This window comes from Urtica dioica, chromosome 5 (assembly GCF_054948205.1).
Source record: "Urtica dioica subsp. dioica isolate 48M chromosome 5, U.dioica_male_clone48M_v1_H2, whole genome shotgun sequence".
NCBI classification, from domain to species: Eukaryota; Viridiplantae; Streptophyta; class Magnoliopsida; order Rosales; family Urticaceae; genus Urtica; species Urtica dioica.
This window is the reverse complement of record NC_142760.1, coordinates 722,466-739,186: the sequence shown is the minus strand read 5'-3', so window position 1 is coordinate 739,186 and position 16,721 is coordinate 722,466. Positions and strand designations below refer to the sequence as shown.

The window sequence follows — 16,721 nt, the reverse complement described above, 5'->3', positions numbered from 1 at the left end:
TCGGAAAAGACCAAGAAAAATAAAAAGACAAAGGCGGAGAGAAGAGAAGAAGGAATCAAGACCAAGAGAAGAGAACGAAGAATCCGACGAAAAGACAAAGAACACGAAGAACGCGAAGAACACGAAGAACACGAAGAACGCGAAGAACATGAAGAACGCAAAGAACGGGAAGAACACGAAGAACGTGAAGAACACGAAAAACGCAAAGAACGCGAAGAACACAAAGAACACGAAGAACACAAAGAACACGAAGGCCGACTATTGACGAAGTGACAAGGAGCCGAAAACCACTTTCCGGTGAGACAAAGACGACAAGAATAGAATAACTTCACCACACCTAACCTACGTGCGATCATAGGGTCCGACCCTAGATCGACCACGGACGGTTCTGAATGCTAATCCAAAAACGCGATTAACATTTTGGCGCTAGAAGGAGGGGTACTCGAAAACAACCACGAGTTCTCCACCGGCAAATCCACCTTCCTCTACGGGACCATCACAAGCCTCCCTGGTAGACTTTCTCTTTTCAAAACCGGAAGAATCCTCCACCGAAAATCTCAAGACCGGAGGACTACTCCGCTGAATCATCATAACCGGAAGACTCCTCCGGCAAAAATCTCCTGCAAGATGTCCAACCGCGTCGCCGCTTCTAGAAGCAACACGCCTCAACAGGCGGAGAGCGTAGCACTTCACACACGAGCCCGAACTCAAGCTAGGCACGACCAAGAAACCTCGCCACCAAGCGTCGTCCCGGCAGCATCCACCGCGTCTCTGCCACACCTAAATACCACCGGCGTTAGAAATCCCGCCCCCGAAACTGTCTTCGTTGAACGAGACGGTCGCATGGAGCGCCTCGAGAACAGTCTTTTCCTACTAGCAAGCGAGTTCGCAAAAGATCGAGAGGAGAGGATCATGATACTACACAACCAAGCGAGAGAATGGCGCCCACAAAACGCCCACCCGAGGGGTCAAATGCACGAGCAAGTGCAAGTACCCAACAACGAATTCGGACAAAACGACGACCCTGACCCAAGTATCCGAGACATCGGCCGCTGATAGGTGCGTGTCGTACGTAGAAAACTCCTATTATCCCAACTAAATCCGAGCTTGTTCTTGAGTAGTTTGAGGTTTTTCGTGTGTTTTGAAGGTTTTCAGGTCAAAAATGGGATTTCTATGATACTCTGGGAAAATTTGTACAAATCGAGGCATTCGGGATCAAAGACGAGGCAAGAACGAAGAAGGAGTCAAGAAGACTCCAGACCTCGCGCCGCGACCCTCCTAGCGCGCGCCGCGAGGTTTGGAAAAGCATCCCGAGTCATCTCCGAGCAGCTGGCGCGTTCCGCGAGGGTGTGGGATTGTTTACCTCGCGGCGCGACCCCCAGACCGCGCGCCGCGAGGTCGAAGAATTTCAGCGTCGAAAATCCCCGAGCGTCAAGCGCGGAACGCGACCTTCCAAGAAGGACTACCTCGCGCCGCGACCCCTGTACCGCGCGCCGCGAGGTGCGCGAATCCAAAAGAGGAAACGCGTTTTCTGGAGCGATCTGGGCCGTCGGATCAAGTTTTGTTACCCAGTCTACTCCGAAAATTAGAGGAAACACCCTAATTTCGACCTAAGCCTATAAATACACTTCTCAACCTTTTGTTTAGGACTTTTTGGCACATTTTCATTGTTTTTCTTAGTGTTTGGGAGAGATAGAGAGAAAGAGGAGAGCCGTTCTTCATCAATTGCCGCCAATTACAGTTTTCTTCTTCTCTTTTACTCTTGAACTCCCGTATTTTAATTTTCAATTTAGTTTTCAATTATGGTTTCTTCTTCTTCTTTTTCTTTTATTTTATTTTTGTTTTCTCGCTACGTCATGAACTAATTCCATTAAGGACTATGGCGTAGCGGGTTTAGGATACGGTTATGGATATGATTTAATATATTGAAATTCAATTTCCATTCTCTATTGCTTTGCTTAATTCAAATCCGTTTTTAATGCTTGATCGAGATTAGCTACCTTGTTCATGATTTTATACTTCAACTTGATGCTTGAGAAAGATTAGGTTGTTAGTGTTTTGGTTTGAATTACTATGATGCATGCCTAGGCTAGAGATAGTTAGGTTGCCATAGAATCGTGTGAATGCTCTTGATATGAATGCATGTTTTTGTTAGGGATTGAGATCGAGAGAAGATTTTCCTAGCTTTGACATAGGTTGTTAGATGCTCGAGAGAGATTTAGCAATATTATTCTGTGAGTATGGTTAGCAAAGTGTAGTGAGTTGATTATTGATTGTGCGTCAAGTTTGCGTATCCAAACCGTTGAATAAACCCGTGAAGCCTTGGTCCTTAGCCTCACTTTCTGCTTGCAACTTTTATTTGATTATTTTGTTATTTAAGTGTTTTAATACTTGTCAATAATTTGTGATATCTTTCCATCTCCTCTTTAGTTCAATTCGTGCTAGTTGATTTGTTTGTTAATTAAGCTTGTTCCTCGTGGGGTCGACACTCGTACTTAATGCACTATATTACTTGAGCGACACGTGCACTTACGCGCGTAAAAATCGCAACAAGTTTTTGGCGCCGTTGCCGGGGACCAAGTTTTTAATTGCAATTCGATTAACTAGATTTCAATTTGAACATTATTTTATTTGTTGTGTCTCACCTGTTTTTGCGTTGTCTTTCTCTTTTGAAGGTTGATGTGAAAAGACGGTGATTCGAGTCTCCTTCTGATAGATTCCGAAATCGAGAAAACGTGCAAGAGAAATCGAAAGGAAAAGAAGCAAAACATAGACGATGAAGTTATTGAAGAAGAGATCATGGCCAACGAAGAGAGACCACTCCTCGACTATGTGTTACCCACCACTCAAGGGTACCGCCCGGCCATTGTCAACCCGGCCATCGGAGGGAACCAAAGTTTCGAGATCAAGACGGGGACGATCAACATGATCCAGCAAAATCAATTCTCCGGAGCCCCGAATGAAGATCCGAACGAGCACATCTCCAACTTCAACGAGTTGTGCGGGACATTCCAAATCCACAACATCAACGCGGACGCTATCCGACTCCGACTGTTCCCATTCTCTCTCCGTGACCGGGCAAAAGCATGGCTCAACTCGCTTCCTCCCGATTCCATCACCACATGGGAGGGGCTGTGCAACACCTTCCTCGCCAAGTTCTTCCCGTTCGAGAAGACGGCCCGCCTAAGAAACGCCATTCACAACTTCACACAAATGGACGGCGAGTCCCTCCACGAAGCATGGGCACGCTTCAAGGAGATGCTCCAAAAATGTCCTAACCACGGGGTCACGTTGCCAGTCCAACTTCAAATGTTCTACTACGGGCTCCTCAACTCGACGAAGACCTTAGTTAACACCGCCGCGGGAGGCATGGTGCTAACCAAGACGCCATCGGAGTTCCAAGCTCTCCTTGAGGAGTTAGCGCGCTCCAACGACCAATGCCCGATAGAGAGGAGAATCATGAAGGCCGGTCCCGCCACTGCTCAAGCCGCAATGACCACGATTGATCCGGAGACAATGCAACAGATGACGATAGAGATGGCAAACCTCCGAAAGGAGATGCGGGAGATGAAAGAGATGAAAGCCGCGGTGAACTCCACGCAAACGACTTGGGAGCCGTGCTTCTAGTGTCAAGGGAGTCATTTCACCGACGATTGCCCGCACGCGAATGATGGCCATGCGGAAAATGCAAACTACGTGGGGAATTACAACCGGCCCACATTCCAAAACTCCAACAACTACAACACCGGAGCGAGGAACAACCACCCGAACTTCGCATGGAGGGCGCAACAACAACAAGGCTTCCTACAAAGTCGACCACCGGGGATGCCGCACCAACATCAACAACAGGTGGGAGGCCAGAATCGTCCACAACAGGTTCAGCCCGCACCAAAGCCAAACATAGAGGAGTTCTTGGCCTCCTTCATCACCGAGTCTCGAACGAGAATGACGAATCAAGAAGCACAAATCCGGAACCTCGAGACCACGGTGGGGCAACTAGCTCGGGACTTCCATGCACGACCTCAGGGCACTCTACCAAGCAACACCGAAGTCAACCCGAGAGATCAATGCAACTCCATCACACTGAGAAGCGGGCTCGAACTCAAAAGCGTTGACAAGGGGAAAGAGAAAGAGAAAGAAGAGGACAAGCCAACGTCCTCAACGGTCGCAACCCCAGCGATCACGCCTCCCCTGCCCGCGGCCACAATCAAGACGGTGCCGGTGCCATTCCCGCAAAGACTGAAGAAGAATGCGAAGCTCGACAAGCAATATAGCAAGTTCATGGAGCTCTTTAAGCAACTTCGCATCAACATCGCCTTCGCCGATGTCATTGAGCAGATGCCCGCCTACGCGAAATTCCTAAAGGACATCGTCACGCACAAGCGCAAGATCGAAGATTGTAGCACCATTACACTCTCGGAGGAGTGTAGTGCTATAATCCAACGCAAGCTCCCACCAAAGCTCAAAGATCCGGGAAGCTTCACCGTTCCATGCGAAATTGGCGAGTTCTCCTTCGACAAAGCACTCTGCGACTTGGGGGCAAGCATCAATCTCATGCCCTACTCCATTTTCCGACGGCTAGGAATCGGCGAAGTGAAGCCCACGCGAGTGACACTTTAAATGGCGGACAGGTCGATCAAGCATCCCCGAGGCATCATCGAGGACATACTTGTGAAGGTCGACAAATTCATCTTCCCCGCCGACTTCGTGGTACTAGACATGGAGGAAGACCGCGACATTCCCATCATCCTGGGAAGACCGTTCCTAGCAACTGGAGGAGCCCTAATCGACGTGCGGAAAGGCGAGCTGAAACTGAGGGTAAATGACGAAGAGGTCACTTTCAACGTTTTAAAAGCAATGAAGTACCCAAAAGCAAGCGACGACATATTCCGGGTAGACGTGTGCGAGGCAGCCGTCCACGACCACTCCTTTCGCTCGGAGGAGCCCCTCGAGGTATGTCTCTTAAACAACTCTGATTTCACTAATGCGTTTGTCACATGTGCAGCCCTAGAATATGCAAATCACATGAATGGCTTCGAGGCAAACACGAGAAGATATTTTGAGGAGCTCGGAGAAAGCAAAAGACGAGCCAAACCATCGGTGGAGGAGCCACCGGAGATCGAGCTCAAGGAATTGCCCGGTCATCTCCGCTACGCATTCCTGGGTGAAAAGAAGACACTGCCGGTCATCATCTCCGCACAACTCAACGCCGAGGAAGAAGAAAAGTTGTTGTGAGTGTTGCGAAGTCATATGCCCGCAATAGGATGGACTCTTTCCGACATCAAGGGAATAAATCCATCCTATTGCGAGCATCGCATCCTCATGGAAGACAACTCTCGGACGTCCGTGGAGCACCAAAGGCGACTGAATCCAGCCATGAAGGAGGTGGTGCGCAAAGAAATATTGAAGTGGCTTGACGCGGGGGTGATCTACCCAATCTCCGATAGCGCATAGGTGAGCCCGGTTCAATGTGTCCCGAAGAAAGGAGGCATCACGGTGATCAAGAACGACAACAACGAGCTTATCTCAACGCGCACCGTCACAGGGTATCGGATTTGCATGGACTACCGCAAGCTCAACAATGCGACCCGAAATGATCATTTTCCCCTTCCATTCATCGATCAAATGCTCGATCGGCTCGCCGGCCACGAGTACTACTGCTTCCTTGACGGATACTCGGGGTACAACCAAATAGCCATCGCCCCCGAAGACCAAGAGAAGACCACGTTTACGTGTCCGTACGGCACCTTCGCTTTCCGGCGAATGCCCTTCGGCTTGTGCAACGCCCCAGCCACTTTTCAACGATGCATGATGGCAATCTTCTCCGACATGATCGAGAAAACCATCGAGGTATTTATGGACGACTTCTCTGTTTTTGGTTCCACTTACGATGTTTGTCTCGAGAATTTGTCTAAGGCATTAGGGCGCTGCGTGGAGACGAATCTGGTGCTTAATTGGGAGAAGTGCCACTTCATGGTCAAGGAAGGGATCGTTCTGGGACACCGAGTGTCACCGCAAGGGCTGGAGGTGGATCGGGCAAAGATAGCGACGATCGAGAAATTGCCACCCCCGGTCTCGGTCAAGGGCGTGAGTAGGAATGGCAACGAGTACGGGTTTTAGCGGGTACACCAATACCGGTACCCGTACCCGCCTATTAAAATACCCGTTAACCCGGTTTTCCCAACGGGGCGGGTAACGGGTATACCCGCCGGGTGACGGGTGCCAAAATTGAGCACCCGCTAACCCGTTAACCCGTTTAAAAAAATAAAAAAAAATAATTTTTAATAAGAATCAAAACAACAACCTACTCATTATGATGTAATCTAATGTTTTCTTAAAAAAAATATCTAGTTTTTTTCCATAAAAATAATTAACGGGCGGGTTAGCGGGTTAACGGGGCGGGTTTAACATTTTCGCTACCCGACCTGTACCCGCTAAAATACTAACGGGTAATACCCGTTAGCCCGTTAACTCATTTTGAACGGGTATTACCCGACCCGTTAAGACCGGGTAACGGACGGGCTAACGGGTTTCGGGTAAAAATGCCATCCCTAGGCGTGAGAAGCTTCCTTGGGCACGCAGGCTTCTATCGGCGATTCATCAAGGACTTCTCAAAGATCATGAAGCCCCTCTGCGGCCTGCTCGAGAAGGACTCGAAGTTCGTCTTCACCGACGAATGCGTGAAGGCGTTCACCATCCTCAAAGAGAAGTTAAGCACGGCTCCCGTAATCACCGCTCCCGATTGGACTCTACCATTCGAGATCATGACGGACGCGAGTGATTACGCCGTAGGTGCAGTTCTTGGACAACGTCGAGACAAGTCATTCCACACGATATATTATGCGAGCCGCACTCTCAACGACGCCCAAGTCAACTACACCACCACCGAAAAGGAGCTCCTTGCCGTGGTTTTCGCCTTCGACAAATTCTGGCCCTATGTCATCGGCAACACAACCATCGTCTACACCGATCACGCCGCCATCCGGTATTTGATGGACAAGAAGGACGCGAAACCTTGACTTATCCGGTGGGTGCTCCTTCTCCAAGAGTTTGACGTAGAAATCAGAGACAAGAAGGGATCGGAGAACCTCGTCGTCGACCATCTCTCGCGCTTAGAAGATCTCTCTCATGTCCCCGACCATCGCATGCGCATCAACGACGATTTCAGGGACGAGAAAGTGCTAGCCTCGGAGGGAATCTCACGGCCATGGTATGCCGACTTTGTCAACTACTTGGTGTGCAACAAAATCTCGCCTGATTTCAATCATCAACGCCGAAAGAGGTTCCTCTCCGATGTGCGCCACTACTATTGGGAAGAGCCTATCTTGTACCGTCATTGTGCGGATTCGGTGATTCGTCGATGTGTGCCTGACGAAGAAATACTCCCTGTGCTCTATCACTGCCACACTTTGGAGTACGGAGGACATTACGGGCCCGATCGCACGGCAGCAAAGGTACTTTAATGTGGTTTCTATTGGCCTAATCTAATCCGCGATAGCCGGAAATTTGTCGAATCATGCGATAGGTGCCAAAGAACGGGAAACATCTCAAAGCGAGATGAGATGCCAATGAAGAATGTCGTGGAGATAGAGCCATTTAACGTATGGGGGATCGACTTCATGGGACCCTTCCCATCCTCGTACGGGAACAAATACATTCTTTTTGCGGTCGACTACGTGACACGGTGGGTCGAAGCAAAGGCATGTCCGACAAACGATGGCAAAGTGGTGCTCAACTTCCTCAAGCACAACATCTTCACGCGTCATGGCACTCCCCGAGCATTCCTGCAATCGCCAATTCACCGCACTCCTCGCAAAGTATAGCGTCACGCATCGGAAAACCCTCGCCTACCACCCGCAAGCCAATGGACAAGCCGAGGTCTCAAACCGTGAAATCAAAAAAATTTTGGAAAAGACGGTGGGAAGCTCTCTCAAAGATTGGGCCCACAAGCTCGATGATGCATTATGGGCATACCGAACGGCTTTCAAATCGCCGCTTGGAATGTCCCCGTATCGGCTTGTCTACGGAAAAGCTTGTCATCTCCCGGTGGAACTCGAGCACAAGGCACTATGGGCGATGAAGATTCTAAATTTCGACCACAAAGCCGCGAGAAAGCAAAGGCTCTTTCAACTCAACGAGCTCGATGAACTCCGACGAGAAGCGTACGAGAACGCGATGATCTACAAAGAAAAGACAAAGGCGTGGCACAACAAGCACATCAAGCCCAAGGGGATCCAACCGGGACAACAAGTTCTACTCTACAACTCCCGGTTGAGACTCTTCCCCGGGAAGCTCAAGTCGCGGTGGTCCGGGCCGTTTAAAGTTACGCAAGCCTTCGAGACTCTAACAAAAAAAAAACAAAAGAACTAGCACCGTCGAGACTCTAACAAAAAAATATAAAGAGCTCGCGCCATCGAGACTTTGACAAAAAAAAAGAGCTCGCGCCGTCGAGACTCTAACAAAAAAAGAGCTCGCGCCGTCGAGACTCTAATAAAAAAATATAAAGAGCTCGCGCCGTCGATACTCTAACAAAAAAAAAGAGATCGCGCCGTCGAGACTCTAATAAAAAAAATATAAAGAGCTCGCGCCGTCGAGACTCTAACAAAAAAAAGGAGCTCGCGCCGTCGAGACTCTAATAAAAAAAATATAAAGAGCTCGCGCCGTCGAGACTCTAACAAAAAAAGAGCTCGCGCCGTCGAGACTCTAATAAAAAAAATATATAAAGAGCTCGCGCCGCCGAGACTCTAAAAAAAAAGAGCTCGCGCCGTCGAGACTCTAGTAAAAAAATATAAAGAGCTCGCGCCGTCGAGACTCTAACAAAAAAATATATAAAGAGTTCGCGCCGTCGAGACTCTAATACAAAAAATATAAAGAGCTCGCGCCGTCGAGACTCTAACAAAAAAAATATATAAAGAGCTCGCGCCGTCGAGATTCTAACAAAAAAAGAGCTCGCGCCGTCGAGACTCTTATAAAAAAATATATAAAGAGCTCGCGCAGTCGAGAATCTAACAAAAAATGAGCTCGCGCCGTCGAGACTCTAACAAAAAAAGAGATCGCGCCGTCGAGACTCTATTAAAAAAAATATAAAGAGCTCGCGCCGTCGAGACTCTAATAAAAAAATATATAAAGAGCTCGTGCCGTCGAGACTCTAACAAAAAAAAAGAGATCGCGCCGTCGAGACTCTAATAAAAAAAATATAAAGAGCTCGCGCCGTCGAGACTCTAACAAAAAAAAGAGCTCGCGCCGTTGAGACTCTAATAAAAAATATATAAAGAGCTCGCGCCGTCGAGACTCTAAAAAAAAAAGATCTCGCGCCGTCGAGACTCTAGTAAAAAAAATATAAAGAGCTCGCGCCGTCGAGACTCTAACAAAAAAATATATAAAGAGCTCGCGCCGTCGAGACTCTAACAAAAAAAAGAGTTCGCGGCGTCGAGACTCTAATAAAAAAAATATAAAGAGCTCGCGATGTCGAGACTCTAAAAAAAAAGAGCTCGCGCCGTCGAGACTCTAGTAAAAAAATAAAATATAAAGAGCTCGCGTCGTCGACTCTCACAAAAAAAGAGCTCGCGCCGTCGACTCTCACAAAAAAAAAAGAGCTTGCTTGAGCTAAGAGTGTCAGTCCTGTTTCCACAATCTGCTGATGCTTTCTTTCAGCAAGTCCATTTTGTTGGTGAGAATGTGGACATGAGTTCCTGTGGACTATACCTTGGGAGTGAAGAAAGCCAGTGAATGGCCTATACTCGCCACCCCAATCTGATTGCACCGCTAGGATCTTGTGTCCAAGTTGTAATTCTACGTGCTTCTGAAACATCTTGAACGTTGTGAGTGCTTCTGATTTCTGTCTCAACAAATAGATCCATGTATACCTAGAGTAGGCGTCAATGAAGTGTATATAGTACTTGTATCCACTTGCAGAATGGCATGGTGAGGGTCCCCATAGGTCTGTGTGGATGAGTTCAAGAGGTTTTGTGTATTTTGTTTCAGATGACAAATAAGGATTTTTGTGAATTTTACCTAAGCAGCATGCTGAACAAAAAGAATCTGTATTGACATAAGGCACTTTACATTGATGTAAGACAGTTTGAACAATTTTCTTAGAAGGATAGACGTTTATGCCAAATATCAAAAGAGTTATTACAAGTAGGCTTGAAACTAGACACATTTATGTTGAGTGGACATTCCTGAGCTGACGTAGAATGGCTTGGAGTATTAGGTATGACAGACTTGACTCTTGACTCTTGCTTGGCTAGGGGACTTGACTTGACTTGGTGAGAGGTAATTGACTTCTATCGAACACATAGAGTCCATTGTGGAGATGACCTTTTATCAGAACACTCCTAGTAGCCTGATCCTTCACAAGACAAAAGGTTGAATGGAATTCAAAAAACGCATTATTGTCTGCACAAAACTTAGACACGCTAAGAAGATTTTTAGTGATCTGAGGAACATGAAGAAGTTGATCTAGGACAAGTGATTTTCTGTGATCAGGTGTGGAAAAGAAAGAACAGCCTATGTGAGAGATTTGGAGACCCATACCATTGCCAAGTAGTACTTTCTCGGAGCCTGTGAAATCTTGCTTCATTGTTAGGTTATCTTCAGCGGAAGTTATGTGGTTGGTAGCGCCAGAGTCGGGATACCAGTTGTAATCATAGGACATGGACGGTGTTGCGAGCATGGCTGCTGGTGAGAAGTCACTCTGAGGAAGTTCATAGCTGTCATCAGAGCCAAGATTGTACTGAGGTTCTATGAAGACTTCTTCACCAAACTCAGCGAGATGTCCTTGAGCATCATGACTGTCTTGTAACTGGCTTGGACCAGAGAAGTTCAGATCAAACCTGTAGAAGTACGAGGTTACCAGATGTCCAGTTTTTCCACACAGTTGGCACTGGATTCGTCCATGACCAAATGATCCACGACCTCGAGGAGCAAACGAGCGTCCAGTGGTGAATGATGCTTGAGCGTTGTTGTAGCCACCGCGATGAAAGTTCTGATCACCACGCTGAGAGTAGTGTCCTCCTCGATTAGGTTGAACTCCATTGTGGTATTGACCACGGCCAGATCCTGAATCACGACCTCTGTTCCAGTTGGAATTGAGGTTGTATTGAGCTACATTGGCCATTGGAGTTTCAGATTGACCTAGACTTTGTGATTTCTTCTCAATTCTGCTTTCCTGAGTGAGCAGAAGAGATTCAACATCTACAAATGAGATTGGCTCAAGTCTAGTGTCCATGTTCATAACAAAATTCTCATATTCTTCAGGTAAACCATTGAAGATTGCTTCGATGTGGTCCTTGGCTTTGAATTCTTCTCCAACCATGGCGAGTAAGTCCACTAGATTGCAATCTTGAGCAGATACTCATTGATGGATAGAGATCCTTTCTTCATACCGTTCAATTGAGACTTGAACTCTGAGATTTTAGCTCTCACTTGTGATGCGAAGTACGCCTTCAATGTACTCTAGATCTGAGATGAGGTTTCACATGAGATCACTCGTGATAGAAGGCTTTCACTCATCGATGCCATGAGCCACGAGATTATGAGCTGATCTTGCCGATCCCAAGCAACAAACGCTGGATTTACAATTCCGAGTTCTCGATTACGCTCGGTGGTGAATTCTGGTGGTGCAGTAACTTCAACAAGAAGAAATCTCTGCAAATTGTGGCCTCACAGAGTCGCAAAGACTTGTTTTCTCCAGATGATGTAATTGTTTGAGTCCGATTTCGACGCAATTAGATGTGCGAAGGTAACAAATTGCGCTGTGTTGTTTTTGTTGGGAATATTGCCCACTTGAAGATAATGAATAAATGATTACTAAATTCGATAATAAGATTACTTTATTAGCATTATATGATTAGTGGGTTGTTTCTAAAAAATTAGAATCAATAACAACTATCTTCCATAGCCTCCGTATTAAACCGAGTCACGTGCTGGGCACCTGAGTTTGGGCGGTGAGCTAAAACGAGGTCGATGACTGATATACGCCTGGAAAGCTATATCTAAAGTCATATATGTGGAACACATAGGTGAAGGCTGATCACTATGTGGGAGCATTCTACACTTGTGGTAAGTGTACGACTTGGACAGGTCTTGATTGTAGATGTGTCGTTTAAGGACCGTTATGACACACTAACCGAGGCCACTATGATGGTCACAGTGAGACTTGATCTAAATCCTGAAGTGATCATGGACACTGGGTTATGTTACTGAGCTCTTTGACTCATTCGCTAAAAGGCTATTCATGCTAATCACAGCTCATGTCTTGGGAGTTTTCTCGGAGCATAATTCGAGTGGGAAATGATTTACAGATACGGAATCCAGCCTTCTTGAAAGAAGGTTAATGTTCTCTCACCTAAGGGTTGATTCCAGAACCGATAGATTGCTAGCACTTTCGAAGTAAATAACGTTCGAAAGAATCTTTCGCTAGGGAAGCAACAATGCTTAGGGCTAATATGTATCAAGGGAAGTATAACGGAATAAATTGACTTCTCTCGATACGGGTTGAACCTGGAGGATCTTGATCACGAACTGACTATATCAGTGGACACTCGTCACGATGAGTAAATATAATTCTAGTATAAAGAAGAGTTCAGTCTTGGTTTACAAGGTGGAGTATTTGACCAAGATTAGACGAATCGATGGAAAAAAGAGAAAGGACTATTTCGTCTTTTTCATCGGATTTGTTAAGCTTCTATTACTAGGTCCATAGTCCCCGATTCGGCTCTGATAAAGGCGGATAAGAACTTTTGTATAATAATGTTTATCATTATTAATCTCACTTGCTGTAATTGTGATTGACAGCATTAATTCTGGAAAACGGGTATTCGCAGAATTAAATATGGTGGAATTGTTTATTTATTGTTTGATCAAGTAAATAAACAATTATTAATTATTTTTTTATTGTTGGACCAAGTAAATAAATGATTAATTGGGTTTTAAGCAATTGGGCCTTCCACAAAATATGAAAATCGGATTTGGGAATTTCGGCATAGGAGTTGCGCAAATCCCCCTTGGCCGTGTGCCTAAAATTCGATATTTTCAAATATTGGTATTTACCAATATTTTCTCTTTAGTTGTTTAAATAAAGGAGAGAGAATAATATAAGATATTGTCCTATATTTTCTCCTTGTTTAAAGGAAAGTATTTAGGAGAATATATGAGAATATATTTAAAGGGAAATAATATATTCTCTTTTATTATCTCACTAAATAAAATATCCTCTATTTAAATAGAGAATAATATCCCATAGATATTGATCTGATGGATGAGAGAAAAAGTAGGATTCACTTGTTGAGATCCAAGGGCCTAGATTTAATCCACCAGTGTGAACACAATAAAAAGAAATAAAATATTCTGGAAGATTCCATGAATATCTCATTTTACTACTATAAATAGGGGTTCACGAGAAGGCAAAAATTAAGGATTTTGACCTAACAATTTCGTGGCTCTCCCTTGGCCGTGCGAAATTTTCTCTCTCTCCCCTCGAAATTCGTTTCCATTCTTAGTAAATAAGAGCGAGATCTCGAAACACCTAGTTTCGTGATCTAGTGAGATAAAGATTGTGCCCACTCATCTTTCTTATTCGTCTCGGAGATTACGTTTCGGAGGACTAAGGTGTCATCCTCGAGTCCTTCATCAATACAACGCAAGGAGTACGGGATTGATTTAGGAGCGTTCTGTAGCTGAACCGAAAATCAATGTAAGTATTCGTTTTTCGCTCAAATCGGTTGCTTGATAAATATGCTCTCGTGAATTAAATTAATTAAACATAACTAGATCTTATTAATTATAACCATAATTTAATTAGCTTATGATCAGCGTAATTAATTATTTTTCCGCATTAATATGGTTATGTGGGAGAATCATGTTCAATGGGTCGTATCAGAGCGATTGTTCGTGTCTGATACGCGCCTGATTCCCCAACAGTTTTCCATTTCAAAGGACAGCGAAGATGAAGATCAAGATCAGAGGACGACGGTCGAGAAAGACGAAGATCAACGATCAGGCGTCAAACGAGAGAGGCTCTGATACCATGTTAGAGATTGAGCTAGAGAGTGTTTGGGATCAAATGAGTAACAAAGATCTCATTGATAATGAATGCCGTACACATGGATCAGTATTTATAGCTATCGTTCTATGAGGTACATAAACGACAATTACTAGAACTAGAGCTAAACGACACGAAACTACAAAGGAGTAAAGAAACTACAAGTCGTTTCTTTACTTAGCACTAACACTAAGAGAGATCGTTGACCCAAACATCGCCGGGAAAATCTCGCCGGAGTGTTTGAAGAAGTACGGAGAGATCGCCGTGAGCTGCATGAGCAACAACGGTTCCGACCGGCCGTCGATGAACGACGTCGTGTGGTCGCTGGAGTTCGCCATGCAGCTACAGCAGAAGGCGGAGGAAGGCGGGGAATACTGGGCCGACGATGAATACTACGGCGCCGGAGAGCATCACAGATTGGTCAACGGGAACGATACCGATGAGACGACTACGTTTTGGGAAAACACAACCGAGATAAGGAGCAGTGGGGTCACTAAGATCAGTAGCAGCGAGAATGAATCCGCTACGGGCGAGTCCATGAAAGTTTTCTCTGAGATCTACGACCCAAAAGCTAGGTGAAAACATTGATCATTATTAATTACGCTTTGAGCCCTCCATGTGGGTTAGTCTACGCGTCATAAATATTATAGATAGATACGTTTTCATATTTGAGTTATTGTTTGTGTACCATATGGATATTAATTAATTGGTTGAGCACTTGTCCCCTGCTCAATTATATGATCTTTGTATTCACTGTTAAGAATTTAAATCCAATGATATCCATTCGGTAACATTGTTATACCATCTGGAGATATTATAAAAAATAAAACACGATTAGTCATATAAAAAGCATTTTATTTTTTAATTTTTGTTTCTAGTTATTATAAAAAAGGTGATTTAACTAAATAACTAATTTAAAGTTATAGATTTGTAAAATAGCCAAGATTTGTCTTAAATTAGTGAAATGATTAAAATGTGCAATAATCTGGTTTCAAAAAAAAAATTACTCCAAGATTAATTTATTTAAAAGTGATAAATTACTTATTATAATCGTCAAAAATTTTAATCTTGAGTGTAAAAAAAAAAATTTGAAAATGTAAATTTGATTATTTTGCTGAAAAGTTGAAACTTGTGACTATTTTATTAATCAATCAGTTTTAAATTGCTATTTTGTATAATTTTTCCATTATGAAAGTATATATTCACACGATTATAACTCTCTCACACCAAACCCTAGATATGCCATGGAAGCCGCGGCAATGTCTCACAATGTCTCACATTGGCCTTGCCGGGCTCGCTGTAACCACGTTTGAAATTGACTACGTTGCTAGATTACCATAAATAAAAAAAAGTCTAACCGTTAATTATGTTTGATTGACTTAGACGACTTAGACTTCACTACAACACTGTCGCGTATATGATTCCTGTATTGGACAAAAAAAAAAATCGCCGATATCATTTCTTATAATCTCCTATTCTCCGACGAAAATGAATTTTCTCTTCACCGCAGTCATTCTCCACGCGCTGATCATCCTGGCCTTTGGACAGACGCCACCGCCTTACAATCCTCCCGACAACATAGCCCTGGACTGCGGTTCGCCCCTTGGATCAAGGCTTACCCGAAGCCACCGATTATGGGAAAGCGATGCCAAGTCCAAGTTCTTTCCTATGCAAGATAGTCGGAACGCCGCTTCGACGACGGCCTCTGCAGTGGACGACACCGACCGCAGCGTCGACATGCCTTACCGGACCGCTCGGGTGTCGACCACAGAGTTCAGCTACTGGATCGCGGTCACCCCGGGCCCGAAGTTCATCCGCCTCCACTTCTACGCGGCCAGGCTGAATGCGTCAATGGCTTTCTCTGTGACAGGCGGTGGGTACGCCCTCCTATCCAACTTCAGCGGCGGCCCTCCGGCGGAGACGGAGCCGGTGGTGAAGGAGTATGTCGTGCCGGTGAATGGCTCTTCTGTGACAATCAGTTTCACTCCGGTCCCTGGAAAGACGGCCTTCATCAACGGGATCGAAGTCGTATCCATGCCTTCCGACCTCTACTACTTTCTGGGAAGCGCCGCCACCGCTCTGGAGATGATGTACAGGCTCGACATCGGGAGTGCCAGAGAGATTTCGCCTGACAATGACACCGGAATGTTCAGGTCGTGGGTACTAGACTGGCCGTACTTGACAACCCCAGGATCCACCGTCACACCCACTATACTAAAAAACATCCCGCTTGACTTCTCTTTGATTTATAACTACACGGCTCCAGAAGACGTCTACAGGAATGCCAGGTCGCTGGGGTGGCAGGACGGTATGTCGTCGGCAAGGAGCTACAACCTGACATGGGAGTTCCCGGTGGACCCCGGCTTCAACTACATGCTTAGGCTTCATTTTTGCGAGATTGTCATGGAGATGAACGCCACCGGCGACAGGGTGTTTCAGATCTTCATAGCCAACCAGACTGCCGAGGAGGGAGCCGACATCATCCTCTGGTCGGGAGGGAAGTACCTTCCGTATTTCAGGGACTACGTGGCCACTGTGGAAGGAGAAGGAAAACAGAACCTCACCCTCGCTCTTCACGCCAGCAAACCACCCTACTTCTCCACTTACAATGACGCCATTCTCAACGGCTGAGCGACAACAACCACAGCCTCGCAGGCATCAATCCAGATCCCAATAT

At 45.6% G+C, this 16,721-nt stretch overlaps 3 protein-coding genes across 3 annotated transcripts; all 3 read left to right on the top strand.

Moving 5' to 3' along the window:
• The first annotated feature begins 3,825 nt into the window (after window positions 1-3,825).
• On the top strand, window positions 3,826-4,620 carry LOC149394656 (uncharacterized). The gene has a single exon (XM_089615274.1). It carries the CDS (start codon window positions 3,826-3,828, stop codon window positions 4,618-4,620), a length of 795 nt encoding a protein of 264 aa, XP_089471400.1.
• A 3,096-nt stretch (window positions 4,621-7,716) lies between these two features.
• LOC149394655 (uncharacterized) lies at window positions 7,717-9,729 on the top strand. The gene is made up of 2 exons (XM_089615270.1): window positions 7,717-8,322; window positions 9,655-9,729. The coding sequence occupies exons 1-2, from the start codon at window positions 7,717-7,719 to the stop codon at window positions 9,727-9,729; spliced, it is 681 nt and encodes a 226-aa protein (XP_089471396.1).
• A 5,756-nt stretch (window positions 9,730-15,485) lies between these two features.
• LOC149394654 (receptor-like protein kinase FERONIA) lies at window positions 15,486-16,677 on the top strand. Its single transcript, XM_089614965.1, has one exon. It carries the CDS (start codon window positions 15,533-15,535, stop codon window positions 16,673-16,675), a length of 1,143 nt encoding a protein of 380 aa, XP_089471091.1. The 5' UTR covers window positions 15,486-15,532; the 3' UTR covers window positions 16,676-16,677.
• The last annotated feature ends 44 nt before the right edge of the window (window positions 16,678-16,721 follow it).